Source organism: Dermatophagoides farinae, chromosome 9, assembly GCF_024713945.1.
Source record: "Dermatophagoides farinae isolate YC_2012a chromosome 9, ASM2471394v1, whole genome shotgun sequence".
NCBI classification, from domain to species: Eukaryota; Metazoa; Arthropoda; class Arachnida; order Sarcoptiformes; family Pyroglyphidae; genus Dermatophagoides; species Dermatophagoides farinae.
The window spans coordinates 1989782-2007933 of record NC_134685.1 but is presented as its reverse complement, the minus strand read 5'-3'; the positions used below and the strand labels follow the sequence as shown (position 1 = coordinate 2007933).

The window sequence follows — 18152 nt, the reverse complement described above, 5'->3', positions numbered from 1 at the left end:
TCGTTAAAGATGATTATATTTGATGATTGTGTCACAAATTGAAAATGTAATGTGTGTGTGTGTGTTTTTATATAGCCATTTGTTTGATTGTTGATTGTCACACACACACACACATAAATGCTCAAAATCAGATTGTCATTATCAAATCAAAAATGATAATCACCATGGAAACCATTTTGTAATTATTCCCTCTATTTAAAAAAAAATCAAATTAAATCGCGTTTTTTGTTTAAATTTTTATAATAGAGTAAAAATTTCCAAGATGATTTTCACAGTTTTATTTCCCACAATGATTTTGATGTTGATTTCATGCATAGAAATTGAGCAAATTTTCATAACAAATAATGGAATCCATATCAATTTATTGATAGATAATAATAAATATTTAAAATTTGATTTGCAAAAAAAATTTTGCCATGGTCACACATAGGTTTATCGATAAAATCGAAAACATAATAATAGACAAACAATTGTGATTTGATTCCAAATGGGAAAACGGAATTCAATTTTTCATTTTTTTTTCTGCGCACCTGTTGCAATGTTTTTTTAGGTTTTAATTTATATTTATCTATTTTATTCACATATATGCATAAACAACATATGCAATAATTTTTCAAATTTATATTTTCAAGCACATTTATTCACTATGTGTGTGTGTAGGTGTGTATGTTTAAAACATTGATTTCAATAGCAATGTAACCAAGGAGTAGTTGTTGTTGATGATTGCGTGTGTGTGTGTTTGGTGATAAAATGCAATCAATGATAGTTTTTTTTCCAGATAAAACACATAAATATAAAATAAAAATCGTACATTATAATTTTAAGTAAAAATAATAAGTGGATATATAAGAGCAAGAGAGAATTTAAAAAAAAAACTACAGAAAGAAAAATTCAAATTTCTGATTTTTTTTCTGTTTTTCACCACTAGGTCGCACTGTTTTTCATGTAGATGTGTATTTATAAATAAATAAAAAAAAAGTTGAAACGTTCGAATTGGGGGAAAAAAAAATAATGTGTGCACACATGGTTGTAGTGTTGGTGGTGGTGGTGGTGGTGGATGAATAATTGATTAATTAATTAATTAATTAAGAAAAAAAATATTTCACAATTGTAATTTTTCATTTCATTTCAATTCTGAATTTGATGATTTATGTATTGCCAAGAATTTTTTTGTTGTTGTTGTTGTTGTTGTGGTTGTGGTTGTGGTTTTGTTTTCAATTCGTAAGAATAAAAAAAAATATGACAAACACGCGGATAAAAAGAGAAAGTTAGAGAGAGAGATACAGCAAACAACACAAACATATTTTTTTTATCTGATAAATAAAACGCAAATAATTTGACAGTGATATAATGATGATGATGATGATGATAATGTAATGAGATATGATAATGTTGGTGGTGATGAAAAAATAGCCAATTTTTTGTTGTTGTTGTTGTTGTTGTTGATGTAATCATCAAATAATTGGTTAGGTTGTTTGAATTTAAATTTTCTGATTTTTTGCCGATATCCAAATATATGGGCCAGAATTATCATGTATTACTAATTTAACTTTAGCATAAATTTCTTCCGGTGTATCACATGAAATGATTGCCAAAAAATATTGACCATATTCTTGTTCAGTACGAATAGAACGTTCATATTGTCGCCGACATTCATCATCCGTTATACGTTTATCCCATTCTTTTAATAATTCAATTGAACGTGGCCGTATTAATATTGTAATTGGCATTAAATTTGCTGCTTGTAATCGTCGTATAGCTGCTGCACTAACATCCAATATACAATGTTTCTGTTGATCATATGATAATTCACGTACAGCGGAGATTTTTGTTCCATAAAGATTATCACGATATTGTCCAGCTTCAATAAATAAATGTGATTCAATATCTCGTTCCATTTCTTCACGTGTTGTAACAAAATAATAATCACGTCCATGTATTTCACCTTCTTTTGGTGGCCGTGTTGTATGTGGTACACAGGAACCAAAACGATCCGGATATTCTGATATAAGATCATCATTTATACGTTCTTTTAATGGTCCAAGTATAATAACTGGACGCATATAATCAATTTCAGTCTGTATAACAGCTTCATAGCTTAATATATGATTATTATTATCCGATTGTTGTTGTTGTTGTTGACGATCTTCACGTATATCTTCTAATGCTGAATTTGAACCAGATATTGAACTACGATCATGATGATTATAACTATGTCTTGTCATTGATAAATGTTCATCACCACCTTGTTCACTAAGATGATCATAACTACCAGAAATATCTTCTGTTGAAGATTCTCTTGATTTCATAAATGGAAATTTTCTTGAAAATGAAAAATTCTTTTTCTTTCTATCCAATGTTGATGATGATGAACGGCCATCTGAATAATGATCGGAACCATGAAATTTTACAGATTTTAATCGTGCACGTTCACGTCTTTCAACACGTCGTTTTGATGGTATAATACCAAGTAGAATATCATCAGTACCATCAAGTAATACACGACGTGCTTGCCACCATTCATCATCGGAAGCATTCGTTACATGCAATATATCACCAAATCGGAATGGAAGGCCACGTGATGGTAGACCAGAATCACGTATAGGTTCATAATCGAATAAAGCTCGTACATAAAGGGTACGTTTTTGTGATGTACGTAACGTACCGGTTGAAACACCTGATAATGGTAATGAACTTGTTGCTTGTAAATGTTGTTCCCTAAGATCTTGAATACGAGCTTCGAATCGTCGATATTCTTCTGGTCGATAAGCAACTAAAAGATTAACCGTTTGACCAGCACCTTTTAATGCAGCTGCAGCTTCTTCATGTGTAGCACGTCTTAAATCCATACCATTAACAGCCAATATTTGATCACCACGATATAATTGTCCACTTGAATCAGCTGGTCCACCAGCCAATATAAATGAAACAAATATTCCTTGACCATCTTCACCACCAACAATATTGAAACCAAGTCCAGTTGATTGTCCTTTTGAAAGTATTAAACGACGTGGTTCACGATCAATATCGGTTCGATCTAATTCATCCGAATCTTCCGCCAATATAGTAGCAGCAGCGTTTGTATTAGTTAGATTTGTTGAACCACTTGCTGTTCGTGTACGTCTTTGATTATTATTATTATTATTATAAAGATTATCTTCACTTCTAAATGATTGCACTGGATTTATCTGTCCGGTATTTGTAGTTGTTGTTGTTGCTGCTGCTGCTACTGCTGATGATGATGATAATGAATGAATTGAATTTCTTGTAGGCATTATCATACGTTGATTATTAAATGTATGATTATTATTATTATTAACATTTGATGAAAAATTGGTCGATGATAATGATGTAGGTGGTGGTCGTGTAGAACCATTTGTTGTTTTTGCTGTTGTTGTTGTTGTTGTTGTCGCTGTTACCGCTACTGTTATTGAATTGTTGTTATTACCCATTTGATTCATTGAATATGTTGATGATTGTTGTTGAGGTTTACGTACTGTTAATATCACATGATCAGAAGTGGATTTCAATACGGCTACAGCATCTTCATGTGTAACATTTTCCAATAAAATATCATTTACAGCTACTAAACGATCACCACATTCTAAACGGCCATCTAATGCAGCTGCACCTTTATCCATAATTTTCGTCACATAAATATTATTATCTCCAGGCAGATGTTCATTACCAACACCACCGGCAATTGAAAAACCTAATCCTTTGGATGTTGCTTTAAATAATTCAATACGAACTAAATCGGACATTGTTAATGATGATAATGATGATGATGCCATAATGGATTGATTTTGAATATTTGCCGGTGCTGATGCTGAAGGTGGTATCATTGATTGTTGTTGTTGTTGTTGTTGTAGCTGTTGAAATTGTGATTGTGATTGATGCAATGCCGTTGTTGTTGTTGCTTTTGGCATATGGTTACGACGACGTTTAACCAATAAATGTACACGATTTCCAGCATGTTGTAATGCATTAACGGCAATTTTATGTGCTACATCAATCAATGATGTTTCGTTTACCTTATTGTTTAAATAATCAAAAAAAAAAACAATAATTGATTTGTTTAGAAAATTAAACAAATAAATACCTTTAAAATAATATCTTCAATCTGTAATCGGCCATCGGCGGCTGCCGAACCACCTGGTATCAATTTAGTTATATATATAGAACAATCATCAGCAATATGTGGATTATCGATACCACCAGCGATTGAAAATCCAAGACCTTGATTACCACGTTCCAATATAATCTCTTCAAATTCCCATGCACCTTCTGCTCCTGTAGTCATTATTGAATTTTCAATATTATGATGATAACGTTGTTCGTTATTATTATTCAATCCGTTATATACGATTGTATTTTGTTGTTCTTGTTCTTCTTCGTTGTCTTCGTCGTCGTCGTCGTTGTCTTCAAGATGTACCTGTTCAACTTGAACAATTTCACGATTATTAGTATTTATTCCGTTTGTGATGATTGAATGTTGTGTATTATTTATAACACGAGATTGTTGTTGATATGGTTCTATATTTGAATTGATTCGATTATTATTATCTAATAATTGGGAATGATTTTTTATCGATTGATTTGTATTGGTCGTTGATACTATTACTGGTCTGGCTGTTGATGATGTTAAATTATCTATTCGTTCCAATGGATTCAATGATGATAATGTTTGATGATGATGTTGTTCTTTTCGTCGATTCAATTGTTGTTGATCCTGTTCTTTTTGTTGTTGATGTTTCAATACGGCACCAAGTATTTCATTTAAACGGCCAGATAATAAATCTTGTACATCAGATGCTAATATTGGCTGATTATTTACATCATCATCATCATCATCATCATTATTATTATTATGATTATTTACATAATTATCATCAACATTATCATTATTATGATTATTATTTGTTTTTGAATTTGAATACTGTTGATGATGGCGATTATTATTATTATTATTATAACCACCGTTTGTCGATATTATGTTATTTATTCGTGTTGGATGATGTATATGATTTGTTGATAATGTATATGAATTTGATGTTAAATCCGTTGTTGTCAATGAACTTGTATCATATGCTGATGTTGATGCTGATGATGACAATGTATTTGATCGTTTCTGCTGTTGTTGCTTCTGCTGTTGTTGTTGTTGTTGTTCTTTATATTGCCAATCTCTTAATGTTTCACGTGTTTTTGTTTCAATTGCTTTATGATCGTCTTGTAATGTTACTTCATAAAATTCTTGTATATCTAATAATGCTTGAAATAATTTCGAACGAAATATTTTTATAATACGTTCAATTGCTTGACGAAGTTCTTCTTGTTGTTGTATTGTTGTTGTAGTTGTCGATGATAATGGTGATGAATTTTGTTGTTGTTGCTGTAAACGGCGATGATAATCTTCGAGGAGCTCCAACGCTCGATGTGCCTCCTCGCGACGAATACGCATCACTGTTCATCAAACGATTAATCACCGAAAATAAAAATTATATCAATAGTAGGGGGAAATTCTTAATGTTTCAAATTTATTGTTATTGATTATGATTATGGTAATGGTGATCAAATTTTATTTGTTATTGTCGTTGTCGTCGTCGTCGGTGTTGTTGTTGTTGTTTATTGAATGAAAATCTAAAATTTGATCCAGGGTGGATTAAAAAACAAAAAGAAGAAGAAAAATGATCAGAAATTTTTCTGTTTTCGTTTTCTTCTTACCACTGAAAATGAGCTAAATGAAAAAAAGCTCAAATTTTGAAATATGATGATGACAAAAACAACGATATAATAGTGGTGGTGGTTTTCACGGCAAAACAAAAAAAAATTCGACTTTTTTTTCCCCTTTGTCAACAACAAATCCCGTATTTGATGACGATGATGATGATGATGACAAATTTACAATTGTTCAGTTTTTTATTTGTGGTGGGAGTTTATCTTGTCACTACTTTTTTTTTGAAAAAAAAATTCACAAAAAACAACAAGTATTTATAACAGGAAAAAAGATGAAAAAAAACAACCACAACAACAACAAAACAACAAAAATCAAGCAATGTCATTCAATGCTGTACAGCATCCATAAAACACTGTGTATTTGTTATATATTAAAAAAAAAACATTCGAATCATTTGTATGACAATATCGATCAACACCTTATAGTTGATTGATTGATCAATTAATTAACAATTAATTTTGGTCGATGATTTTAAATGAATGATGAAAATCAAAATCTGTTGTGTAGGAAAAAAAAACAAAGAATGAATTGTTGAGAATAAAAAAAAACAAAAATTTTTTTTCTTACTTTTTTACGATTTGGTTGAGATGAAAAAAAACTGGTTTATTATTGAATAATTCACAAACAAATAGATAAATAATTCAAACACCAGAAAGGAAAACAAAAAAATAAAGAATCGATCGATCGATCGATGAAGAAATGAATCGAAAATGATTGATTGATTGATTGATGAATCGAATAAATTCGTTGGAATATTCTTGTTCTTTTTTTTATTTACATTTAAATCTATAGTTAAAAAAAAATAACTGATGATTCATCACACACACACACGTACACAATAACACTGGTAGTTTTTTTTTTGTTTTGATGATAATATTCTTTTTATTGAAAATTAGAATCGTGATACAAAAAAAAAATAAAGAATTTTTGTAATGAATCAATGAATGAAATTATTATTTAGCCGAAATATTCAGCAACGGTGGCATAGGCCGTTTGCATTATTATTATCATCATCATACACATACACGGTTGACGGTTGAGCTTCATTATCGTGAACGAAAACAAAAAAATATAGGTATATATTGTGTGTATATGTGTACATTCCATATATATCATACCATCATCATTATTATGCAAAAAATAAATGGACACCGACATTGATGATTCAATTCAAAGAATTCATTTTGAAAATTCAACTTTGATGATGATTATTTTAAATTATAATAATAGCGATTGCGATGATCAATAAACAAATATAAATGATAAATGATTGGAATTATATTTGGAATTTGCAGTTGGAAATTGGAACAGCAAAATCAGAAATACCAGAAATATTTGGACATTAAATTTTTATATGTAGAAAAATAAACATTTTTTTTCAAATAAAAGGATTCTTTTTCTTGATGGGTTCCATTTTTCATTAATAATTAATTGATTGGGATGTAAAAGTGAAAAGTTTTTTGTTTTGTTTTGTTTTGTTTTTGATTAAAAATTCTAATACCTTGAAAAACTTTCTATTATTTTTCATATTCCATTTCCGGTAATCCTGGCTAGATTTTGTTTGTTTTATAATGCGATAATAATAGGATGTTTTTCTTTGGTTTGATTATCGATGGAAAAAAAATGTTTCAAACAACACAATTGATCGATCCAAATAAAATTTTTTTTTTTTTGGTTATTTTTAATGAAAAAAAATTTGTACCAAAATCTGATTATTATTATATTAACTGTATATATGTGAATATATATCCAGTGTCCATATAAATAATGTACGTATAACACGTCATCCATAGTTTTTGATTTGAACAAACCAGTAAAAAAAAAGTAGTAGCAAACAAAAATTATGAGAAAAAAAAATGGGGTGTGTATATGTTTGTGTGGCAAATATTTTACCAGAAATTCAGCTACACCATATTTACCACTATTTTTTTCTTACACAAATTTTTGTAGTAGTATAATAATATACTAATGCTGCTACAATTTTTCGAGCAGTAAATTCTTTCTTCTATTTTTTTTTGGTTGTTAAAAATCCAAAATACAGGTAAGAATTCATCACATATTAAATATGTTGCCATAATGCATATGTTTATGCTACTACCACATTGGTAGTACTACCACCAGTGGATTCAAGTATGTGTGGGGGAAAAAAAATTTTCCTCAATATTCTTGTCGTATTTTCATTTTGGGCTTGGATTGAATTGAATTGATTATCATTTTCATCGTCGGTTATTATATATTAACATTATGATGATGATATATGATATGACCTTTATCTCGATCTAACACCAACACCATTAAGGCGAGGTTGAGGTCAATGTCATCACTAAAGAATGTGTAAAATTTTGATTATCTTTATGAAAAATGACCATGTCTGTATTTCAATCGATTGGCTGCTACTTGTCCAAACTTATATATATACGTCACATACGCCCACACACACACACAAACACACACCAACGCGGTAATTCAATAAAAAAAAAATTTCAGCCAAAAAGAAAAGAGAATGTCGTTATTATCATTTTAGAATTTGGAACATAAAAATAAAAAAAAAATTGATGGGAAACAAAACAGAATGCATATAATAACATTTCAGAACAATTGTTCCAAATTTATTGTTTCGTTTTTTTTGTTTTGTTTGGCCGTCTTTTTCAATGTGAATACGTTCCAAAATGGATCGATGTTTTTTAATGTTGTTGTTGTCGCTGTTATTCGGTGTTGTTTTTGTCTTCACGAACCAAAAAAAAAATCGATAAATCCATAAATATGCAAAAATTGAGAATGAACCAAAGAGAAATTGTCAAAAACATGCAATTATTGAATATCTAAAACATTTCAACAATGAATTCTAATTAAAAAGCAAATATAATGTTCGTTTGTTGTGGTCACCGTCGTCGTCGTCAAGGATATCCAGACACGATGAGATTTAATTTTTGGTTTAATTAATTAAAAAAAAAATAGATTGATGAATGAAAGAAAAAAAAATCGAAAAAATTCCCAACATTTTGACCAAAAGATGGCATTCAAATCGATTTGTTTACAGTCCGAAATTCTCCGTGGGTTTCGAATCTTTTTCTGTGTGTGCGTGTGTGTGTGTGTGTGTGTGTGTATGAAATTTTTAATGCGTAGACATAAAAGTTCCAGATGGGATTATGATTGTTATTCTAAATGTGTTTATATTTCTAAATCCATCAAAGAAGAAGAAAAATCTACTTAACCTGGATTGAAATTATCTGATGTCAATCTATTTCATCGATTTACTACTTATCGTAGACCACGACGACGATTAAATCATTAATATCATTTGAATTAAAATTACGAATTACGAATTGAAGAAAGAAAGAAAGAAAAAAAAATCATGTTGAGCCAAAAATTATTGATCTCATCATTTGTTTATATTCTCTATTTTTGGTATCTTAATCGTATGTTTGAAAATGATCGTTCATATCAATATCTTACGGAAATTGAACGTGAAATGTCATTAACATCGGAACAATCATTATATTATTATTATTATAAAGTATTAATCAATGATGATGCAAATAATAATAATAATAATGATGATTTTGTTCCCAAGAATTTTACCGAATTATTAGTGGAAAAAATATTCAATGATGATCGATCACAAGCACCAAACATTGTAAATGCATTCAAAGTTTTAACAATTTTACCAGAAATTCTATTGGCCATATCATATCGTACAATGCGTACGATATTAATCCAATATTTTCGTGTAGATTTTGATCAAGATTGGCGCCGTTGTTATTTGGTTGAAAATATTATTGATGAAAATGATCATGATCAAAATAATAATCAACCAAATTCAATAATATCCACTTGTGAAGGTATTGGTGAACCATTCTATTTCTACATTTATTCCATATTCGCTATCAATGGTTTTGTACCCATTCTAATTGGTTGGATAGCCTATTATATTGGTAATCATTCCATTTGTTCAATGATAATGGCAATAATAATGTTTACATTGAATCAAACACAATCATCACGTGTACAATGGGCAGTACCATTACGTGAAAATTTTGGCTATCCACTATTTCTTTTCCATCAATTATATCTCATCAAATATTTGTATTCAAATCGAAAATCTTTGAATAAAAATAATCAACAATCAACATTATTATCATCATCATCATCATATTGTTGGTTAATATTATTGATATTAACACAATTACTTTGTTGGCAATTTTCATCATTCATTTTGTTGATTCAAACATTTTCACTATATACAAGTATTGAATTATTACCGAATATTATCAATTATCATCATAATCATCATTCAGATAATAATGAAAAATTTATTCAAAAATATTTTCTAATCAATATAGCTGCCACTATTCTACAATCATTGCTACAATTAGGCAATGTATTTGTTTTACGATCACCATATTTTTTATTCATTTCTTCATATATATCATCATCATTATTGCTGCCAATAATTATTAAAAATAATTTTTCATCAATAACAATGACAAAAAGAAAACAAACAATCATAAAATTCATATCCATTATGATTATAATCGTATGGAATATTATTGTTTCAAAATATTTACATCTACAAATTAAACTAGATGATGATGATGATTCATCACATATATGGTCAATATTAGCAACGAAATTCAATTTACGTGGATTTGAAAATTTTCATAACTTTATGTATACTTGTTCCAAAGAATATGATTGGATTGATTGGCAAGAATTATTGAAAATAACCTGTAATGGTACATTTATTGGACCATTAACCATATTGGCATTATTATTAAGATTTCGTTGGATTTTAAAGAAAAATAATCAACAAAATCGATTATCAACAAAATCATTACCATTCATATATCATTGTATAATGACTGGATGTTTCACAGCAATGGCAATAATGATTATGAGATTAAAATTATTAATGATGCCACAATTGGCCATTTCGGTTGGATTAATTTTTACTAATCATTATAATAATAAAAAATTGGATCAAGAAAATCGATTGAAAAAATCATCATCATCATCATCATCAATGAAATATAAATACAATGGATGGTTTGATTGGCTAATACTCAGTATAATCATTGGCCTAGTATCGATAAAATCATATCCCATGATGCGTGAATATCTGGAACAGCAGCAACAATTTTCCAATGAATCATTTGAAAATATATTGAATGCCGTACAGCAACGAACACCATCTGATAGTATCATAGGTGGTAAGTGTTAAGGAATTTTACATTTATTTTTTTTTCAACAAAAAAGTGTGATTTTTTTTGTTTATTTTTTGCTTTTTCGTGAAAATCTTATAAATCTTGATCATTAATGATGATGAATCAGTCTATAATCGATTTGACCACTTGGATTTTTTTTCCTTACGGTTAATTCGATTGATTGATATGGTTTTTTTCCACATTCTCTGTTTACATTATTGACATATATTTGATTTGATCAATTGATAATGGGCAAAAGAAATTTCATTCTTCATCAATTGAAGAATTGAATGAAATTTTTTTTTGTCCGTTATACAAATCGATTATTCTATATATCAATCTCATCTCATAAATTAAATTGTTTGATTGATTGATGCTACTTGAATTGAATTTTTAAATTTTCAAACACAAACAAAAAAAGTAATTTTTCCATTTCCATTATTTTGCTATGGCATTTATGATGAATGGTATCTAAATTTAGTTTACTAAAAACATCGACCATCGTCCATTCATCCATTTTTACTGATGAAAAACCCTTTCTTTTCAATTTTTTGTTGTCATTATCAATGCTTTTCAAACCCATCATCATCATTATCAATTGTTCATTTGGTCATGACCTCCACCCCAGTTTTTTTTTCTTTGTCCATCATTTAGTGATGATTAGAATGATGATGATGATGGTCAATTTAAATTTATCATTACAATTTTTTATTATTTGAGTGATAATAATCGATGATGAACAACAACAACAACAACAACAACTACATGCAAATAAGATGCATGTAAACATTTTTTTTTTTTGAAATATAATAACCGTTACAAATGTGCATAATGTGATCTCGATTTGATTTTGAATAATGATGGTGAATTTTTTTCTTGTCTTACAACAACATCTTATGTAAATCATCATTCAGGCGAACCAAGTGACCATTTATTTATCTATATGGCTATTTCGGCCTACCCTATGGCTATATTTACCAATTTTTTTTTCTTTTGATTATGTGATTTTCTATTGTTTTTGTTTTTGTTTTTGTTTTTTTTTTTTTGTTGATGTTCTCTTGGCTTATTAGTGTGTTGTTGTTATTTGTTTGAAGGTGTTGGCATATCCAAATGAAAAAAAAAAATTTTTTTGGATACGGTTTGATTTTCTTTTCATTTTACAATACAATTAACCGATTATTATTGCTGTAGTAATGGTCATTTTGTTCTTGTTTTGGTGATTTTTTTTTCGTTGTGGAATTTTATCAAATTTTTTATTTTCCAAATGAATTTTTCAAAATTCATTTCCTCAAAATTGATAATCAAATAATGTTGTTTCACATGTGTGAACGTTTTATTTTGTCACCAAGGATAATGTTGTTGTTTTTTTTCTCATCATCAAATTTTTTTTTCATTTGCATCCAATTCTGATTAATGATTCGATTTTTTTTTCTTGTAAATTTTCCTGTTTTTTATTTCCCGGTATAGGGATCTTTTCCGGAGAAATAAAAAAAAAAAAAATAACAACCCGATATCGTTTGCAATATATTGTTGATACAATATAATAATAATGTTCCCAAGGGACCAGAAACACTAACACACAGATTTATCTGCTGTTGTTGTTGTTGTTGTGTATAACTCATCTCATCTTGAGAACTTTCTTCACATCATAAACAACATTCAATCTTTAATATCAAAAAATTTCTTCCCGAAGAAAAAAAAAACCAAACATTTTTCCAAAAATGTTTGAAAACTGACAGCAAAACTTTTCATTTTTCAATTTCACTAAATCATTGAAGATGAATTCAATTGAAAAAAAACGTTATGACTTTATTAGTTGCAAAAAAAAATGATGATAATCAGGTATTATAAATTTAATTTCATTTCATTTTACCCGAAAATTTATTTGATTTGATTTGATGATTCAATTGAATCTGTATCAAATCAGATTATCATATTATCGCACACACACACACACACACACTCACATGCATATGTGATCTTTGGATTATATATAAAACCTGCATTGTGTGTTTCATCCGGGATTGTCAATTCAATTTTGTTGTTGTCATCTGGGAATTTTTTTTTTATATCTTCGATTGATAGTTGGATGAATAAAGTTAATATTATCATCATTCAATATATATGTGTGTGTTGAATATGTACACACACGTGTGAAAAACGGATTTTTAGAATAATGATGATGATGATGATGATTAATGATTAAAAGCTAATGTCCACTGCATATATATGTGTGTGTCTGTGTGTGTGTGTGTTCGTGTTTTAATATTAAACACATTGACCGGATGTGTTAAAAGAGAAAACAAAAAAATTTTTTTATTGTTTGTTTTTGATTGATTTAATCATTGTTCTAGATTTTATTTTTTCTTTCATTTTCAAATGAAGTCATCATCATCCTTGGTTTGTGAATTGATCACGACGATCTTTCTGTCGTATGTGTGTGTGTGTATGTGTTTTTTCGGTAATAAAAATGAAGAAAATGATCATTTTTTTCTTGATGAAGATTCAAACAAAATTTTAAATTTTACCAGACAGAACAAACAAACAAAAAAAAATTAAATTAATTTTTTTTGTATATGTGATGTCCGTTTTTTTTCGGACATCACAAACATTTTTGACAATAATGACCAATGATTTGATGATGAGACAACATCATTCGTCATCATCAAATTTGTCCCAATAAATTTTGTTTTTTCTACAATTTTGTTTGTCCTCAATTTTTATTTTATTTTATTGTTTTCAAATAATGTTTTTTTTTGTGTACGAAATGTAAACAGAAAACATTACTTATAATCTTATCTATCTTTGTCTGTGTGTGTGTGTGTGTGTTATATATAATTACCGGCTGTATGTGAGATTTACCAAATGAAACGAATTGTGAAAAGAAAAATTCAATTTTTTTTTCTCAGCATAATAAATCAATTAATGTGATTGTGTGGTCAGCGGTGATGGTGGCGGTTGTTTGTTGTGGCTGTATTTGAATCTAATTTTTTTTTTGTTTTGTTTTTTCTTTTCGCATTTCCCTACAAATTTTACCAAATTATCATCATCAAAAGGATCAATGTCAACAATGGCTACAGTAATGCTTTCGACTGGCAGAAAAATTGGTAATTTCTAAATTTAAATTTTAATGAAAAAAAAAAATTTTTTTTTCATTTTTCTAATTTGTTTTTTTTTCTCTATTTTTCTTTCTTTGTTGCTATTAGCAAATAATCCATTCTATGAATCTTCATCGATACGTCATCGTACTTATCGTATCTATCAAATATACAGGTATGTTTTTGTTGTGGAAAATGGTTTTATTTTCGGAGTAGGCGGTGGTGGTGGGGGGTTTACTTTACCTTAATTTCAAAAGACAAAGACAAAATATTTATATATTTGGGTTATCATTAAGAAAACAAAACAAAAAAATACTGGTCATTTTTCTTTTGGTCATAATTTTTTTTTTCAAGAAGCAGCAAAAAAAAAAATTTACCCAAAAGATAGTCCCGTTTGTTTTTTGTTTTTTTTTTTTTTGATTATTAAACGCTTACACGGTTGCTGCTACTGCTGTTCCTTTCGTCTAATGACTGATGAGTGACCTTAAAATTTTCTTCTTTTTTTTGAGGATTTTTTTTCTTCTTCTGCTGCTGCTGCTGAAGCCACTACTGTTGCTGAACTTGATCATAATTAACAAGATTCTCATATATAATAATAATAATCTCTTATATATATTGTGTTTGTGATGGATATGAATATAATGACCATTTAGATGGCTGAGAAATTATTTATTTTTGTTTAGTTTGGTTTGGTTTTCATTTGCTTGAAAACTTCAAAAGTTATTATACAATAATCATGATCAGGTATCACTATGATCAAGATACCTTTATTTATTTATTTATTTATATATATATGGTTTGTGTTTTTTTTCTTTCATTCACTACAAAAAAAAACAAAAATTCATTATAGCCACATATAGAGCATGGCCATCATCAATTATTATTATTTTGTCCCTTTTTTTTCTACTAAATGAAAAATTAATATATGATTTTTTTTAAAAAATTTTTCATTTTGTCCAAAAAAAATGATAATGACTAAAGGATTTGATGAAGTGATGGGTGTGTGTGTGTGTCCATCATTATAATAGTTTGTTTTTGGTGTCAATGTCAACAACAAAGATGTCTTATTATTTGTGTTTTTTTTGTTTTTAATGGTAATTTGAATGTAGGTGTAGAGAGCTCTTGATGATAATCAGATTGTTAATCTTAACGCCCACACACACACACTTACACATGAGTGATATATATAAATCTTGTTGTCAGAGGTTGTTATCGGATATTTTTAAATATCCGATAAAATGATAATGATGACCATTTATCATCATTGAAATTGTTGTTGATAATAATTATAATGATAATGAATGGATGAATGAATGAATTTACCCGTTTGATAATTCCATCGAATTAATCTTCCGGGATCTTTTCTGTAAGAATGGGTTTGGCATGCTGGTTTTTTTGTTTCTCTGTTTCCATTTTTTTTCCGGTCATTAGAAATTTGATTCTAATTCTAATAAATCCTTAATTTTTGTTCATTTTAATCATAATTATCTTCAATCGATTGATTGATTGATTGATTGATTAGAAATTATTTTTTTTCATAATTTTTTCTCATTTTTTTTCTTCTCATTCTAACTAAATATTATAGTGAACGACCATTTCGAGCCATACATAAAGATCTATGTGGATTACAATTACAATATATAATTATCGAAACAATCTATTGTTATGGACATTTTGGACAACAACAAAAACAACATTGTCGTATGATTGATATATGGAGACATGATGATGAACGTATCAATTATTGGCAACAACAACACGGACAACAACATGGACAACCAGATAAACATAAACCAGATGGCCATCGATTATGTCATCTATTGATTGGACGGCCAAATAATAATGGTCAAGAAGAAGACGTTTTCAAATATTTTGAATTAATCGCTTCAAATGATTTATATCATCTATATAAGATTGTCAATTGTCGTTGATGATAGACACTTTTTTTTCGATTTTTTCTTTGCTTTTCTTTTCTTGTTTTTTTTTCTATTTAATAGTCAAATTTTGATGAAAAAAATATACACCCATTTCCATATGTAGTGAAATTTTTTTTCTTTCGTGTGAGATTTATTCGTTTCTGTTTTGGTTGTAAATACAGTGGAAAAAAATGAAAATTTTAAATAAATATAAATCGATCGACCGTTTCATTTGTGATGATGATGATGATGATTGAAATTTTATTTCTTTTTTCTCGTTAAAACGACACATAGCAATTGTTATTGTCCAATGAAAAAAAAAAAAATATCAATAACAACAACAACAACTACTACTATGACAACAACAACAACAAGTTATTTTTGGATCATTTTTTTGTGAATAATTTTCTGAATGAAAGAAAATCAAATCAAACCAAAGAAAAAAAATGAAATGAAATAACAAGAAAATGGCTGGTCAATCTGATGATGATCTGAATTTGTTTCATTTTTTTTTTTTGATGGTCGAATGGTCATTGGTACACCTAGTTACACCTGTTGAATATATATGTGTCTACCGAAAAAATCTTATATGTACGGGAAATGAATGAATGTTTTCTTTTATTTTTTTTTGTTTTTCGTTACTCTCGTCTGACCATAAAGGAAGAAAAATGAATGATAGATATGTGAGTATGGCGGTGGTGATGGTCATCATCTTACCTATATGACGGATGTGCTCTGATTCATCTGGATGGATCACAGATCAGAAAGCAAGAGAGAGAGAGCGAATACAATTTGAACCAAATATTGAGGGTGCTACTGACACAGAATGGTGGTCAGATTTTTTTTTTCTAGAATAACCGTTTAATAACCGGGTTAAAATAAAACATGATTGAATTTCATTTTTTTTCCTTCCAAAAAAAAAATTGTCAAATTTTTTTTCTGGTCAACAACAACAACAATAGTCAATAATCCTGGATCCTGGATATTCAAACACAATGCTGTTGTTGGTCGTCAATTACCAATGATTAGTTGTCGTCGTCGTCGTCGTTTTTTTTTTTGGTGACAATTTGTGATTTTTTTTTTGCTAAAGTTATTTTTAGTTAAAATTATTGTCACACACACACAAATGTAGTGCCGAAATAATTAGCATGCACGTATATATTGTTTTGGCACCCAATGTTGAACATGTGTCAACAACAACAACAAAAAAAATTTTTCTTTTACCCAAAAAAAAAATTCACATTTTTTTTCACACATTAATGATAATGTAACGTTGTTGGTGATGTTGTTTTGTTTTGTTTTGTTTTTTTTTGACCAGTCAAAAGTGCATTGAATCCTGGTCAGATTATTTTTTTTCGTTGCTCTTTCAACATTGTGGGTGGTTTTTTTGTCCTAAAAAAAACAGCAGAGAAAGTGTTTTTTCTTTCTTTGGTTTTATTTTTTGTTGAACAATTGATGATCGTTTGCATCGATTCGGTGCAAATCATCATCATCATCATCATCGATGAATCTTTTTTTTTCTAAATGATGATGTAATCCAAAATGATATCCGAAATCCGATCCATCCATCATATGTCAAGAATTAAATGAAAGCTTGATTAATAGAAAACAAAAATACAAATCATCATACAATCTATTGTTATCCAAGTTTGGCAACAACGAAAAAAAAAACGTTTATTCTATTTACATTGATAATCATTACGCTGTCCAAATACGAAATAATTTCAGTTTCAACAAAAAAAAAAAATTTTCATTTTCTTCTTTTCTGGTTCAATTTTCATTTGTCTGCTTTTCGATTGTTGTTGTCGATTGCTGTTGTTGTTGTTGTTGTTGTTGTTGTTGTATACAAATCATCGCCATTTTATTATTGCTCCATATTGGGAGAGAGCTTTCCATTTCAATTCTTTTTTTTTTGTTTTCTATTGTCCATTCAATTCTTGTTGTTGTTGTTTAGATGGAAAAATAGCGCTATTTTAGAATGTTTTGAATATATACCACCACCACCATTTATATCATCATCTTCATCGTTTGTTTGTTTGTTTGTTTGAAATTTTAAATACAAGAATGGTAATGATGATGATGATGATGATGGACCAACAACACATAAATAGAAAAAAAAATGGGAACGAAAAAGATGCCATTTATTTTAGGCTGCTGGATTTATCTTTATTTTCTTTTCTTTTTTTTTTTAATTTCG

At 28.6% G+C, this 18152-nt stretch overlaps 2 protein-coding genes across 3 annotated transcripts; one reads left to right on the top strand and one right to left on the bottom strand.

Moving 5' to 3' along the window:
* Window positions 1-506: 506 nt before the first annotated feature.
* Window positions 507-6760, bottom strand: LOC124497480 (disks large homolog 4). Of its 2 annotated transcripts, XM_075734153.1 has the most exons (4): window positions 6305-6760; window positions 5725-6233; window positions 4103-5640; window positions 507-4034 (listed from the first exon to the last, which is right to left on the bottom strand). In XM_075734153.1, exons 3-4 carry the CDS (start codon window positions 5459-5461, stop codon window positions 1482-1484), a joined length of 3912 nt encoding a protein of 1303 aa, XP_075590268.1. In that variant the 5' UTR covers window positions 5462-5640; window positions 5725-6233; window positions 6305-6760; the 3' UTR covers window positions 507-1481. The 2 variants fall into 2 exon arrangements, with proteins under 2 accessions (XP_075590268.1, XP_046917092.2); XM_047061136.2 differs by lacking the exons at window positions 5725-6233; window positions 6305-6760 and having other exon boundaries at window positions 4103-5717.
* A 2050-nt stretch (window positions 6761-8810) lies between these two features.
* Window positions 8811-16196, top strand: LOC124498106 (C-mannosyltransferase dpy-19). Its single transcript, XM_047061816.2, has 4 exons — window positions 8811-10947; window positions 13998-14048; window positions 14148-14214; window positions 15625-16196. Exons 1-4 carry the CDS (start codon window positions 9093-9095, stop codon window positions 15968-15970), a joined length of 2319 nt encoding a protein of 772 aa, XP_046917772.2. The 5' UTR covers window positions 8811-9092; the 3' UTR covers window positions 15971-16196.
* Window positions 16197-18152: the final 1956 nt, after the last annotated feature.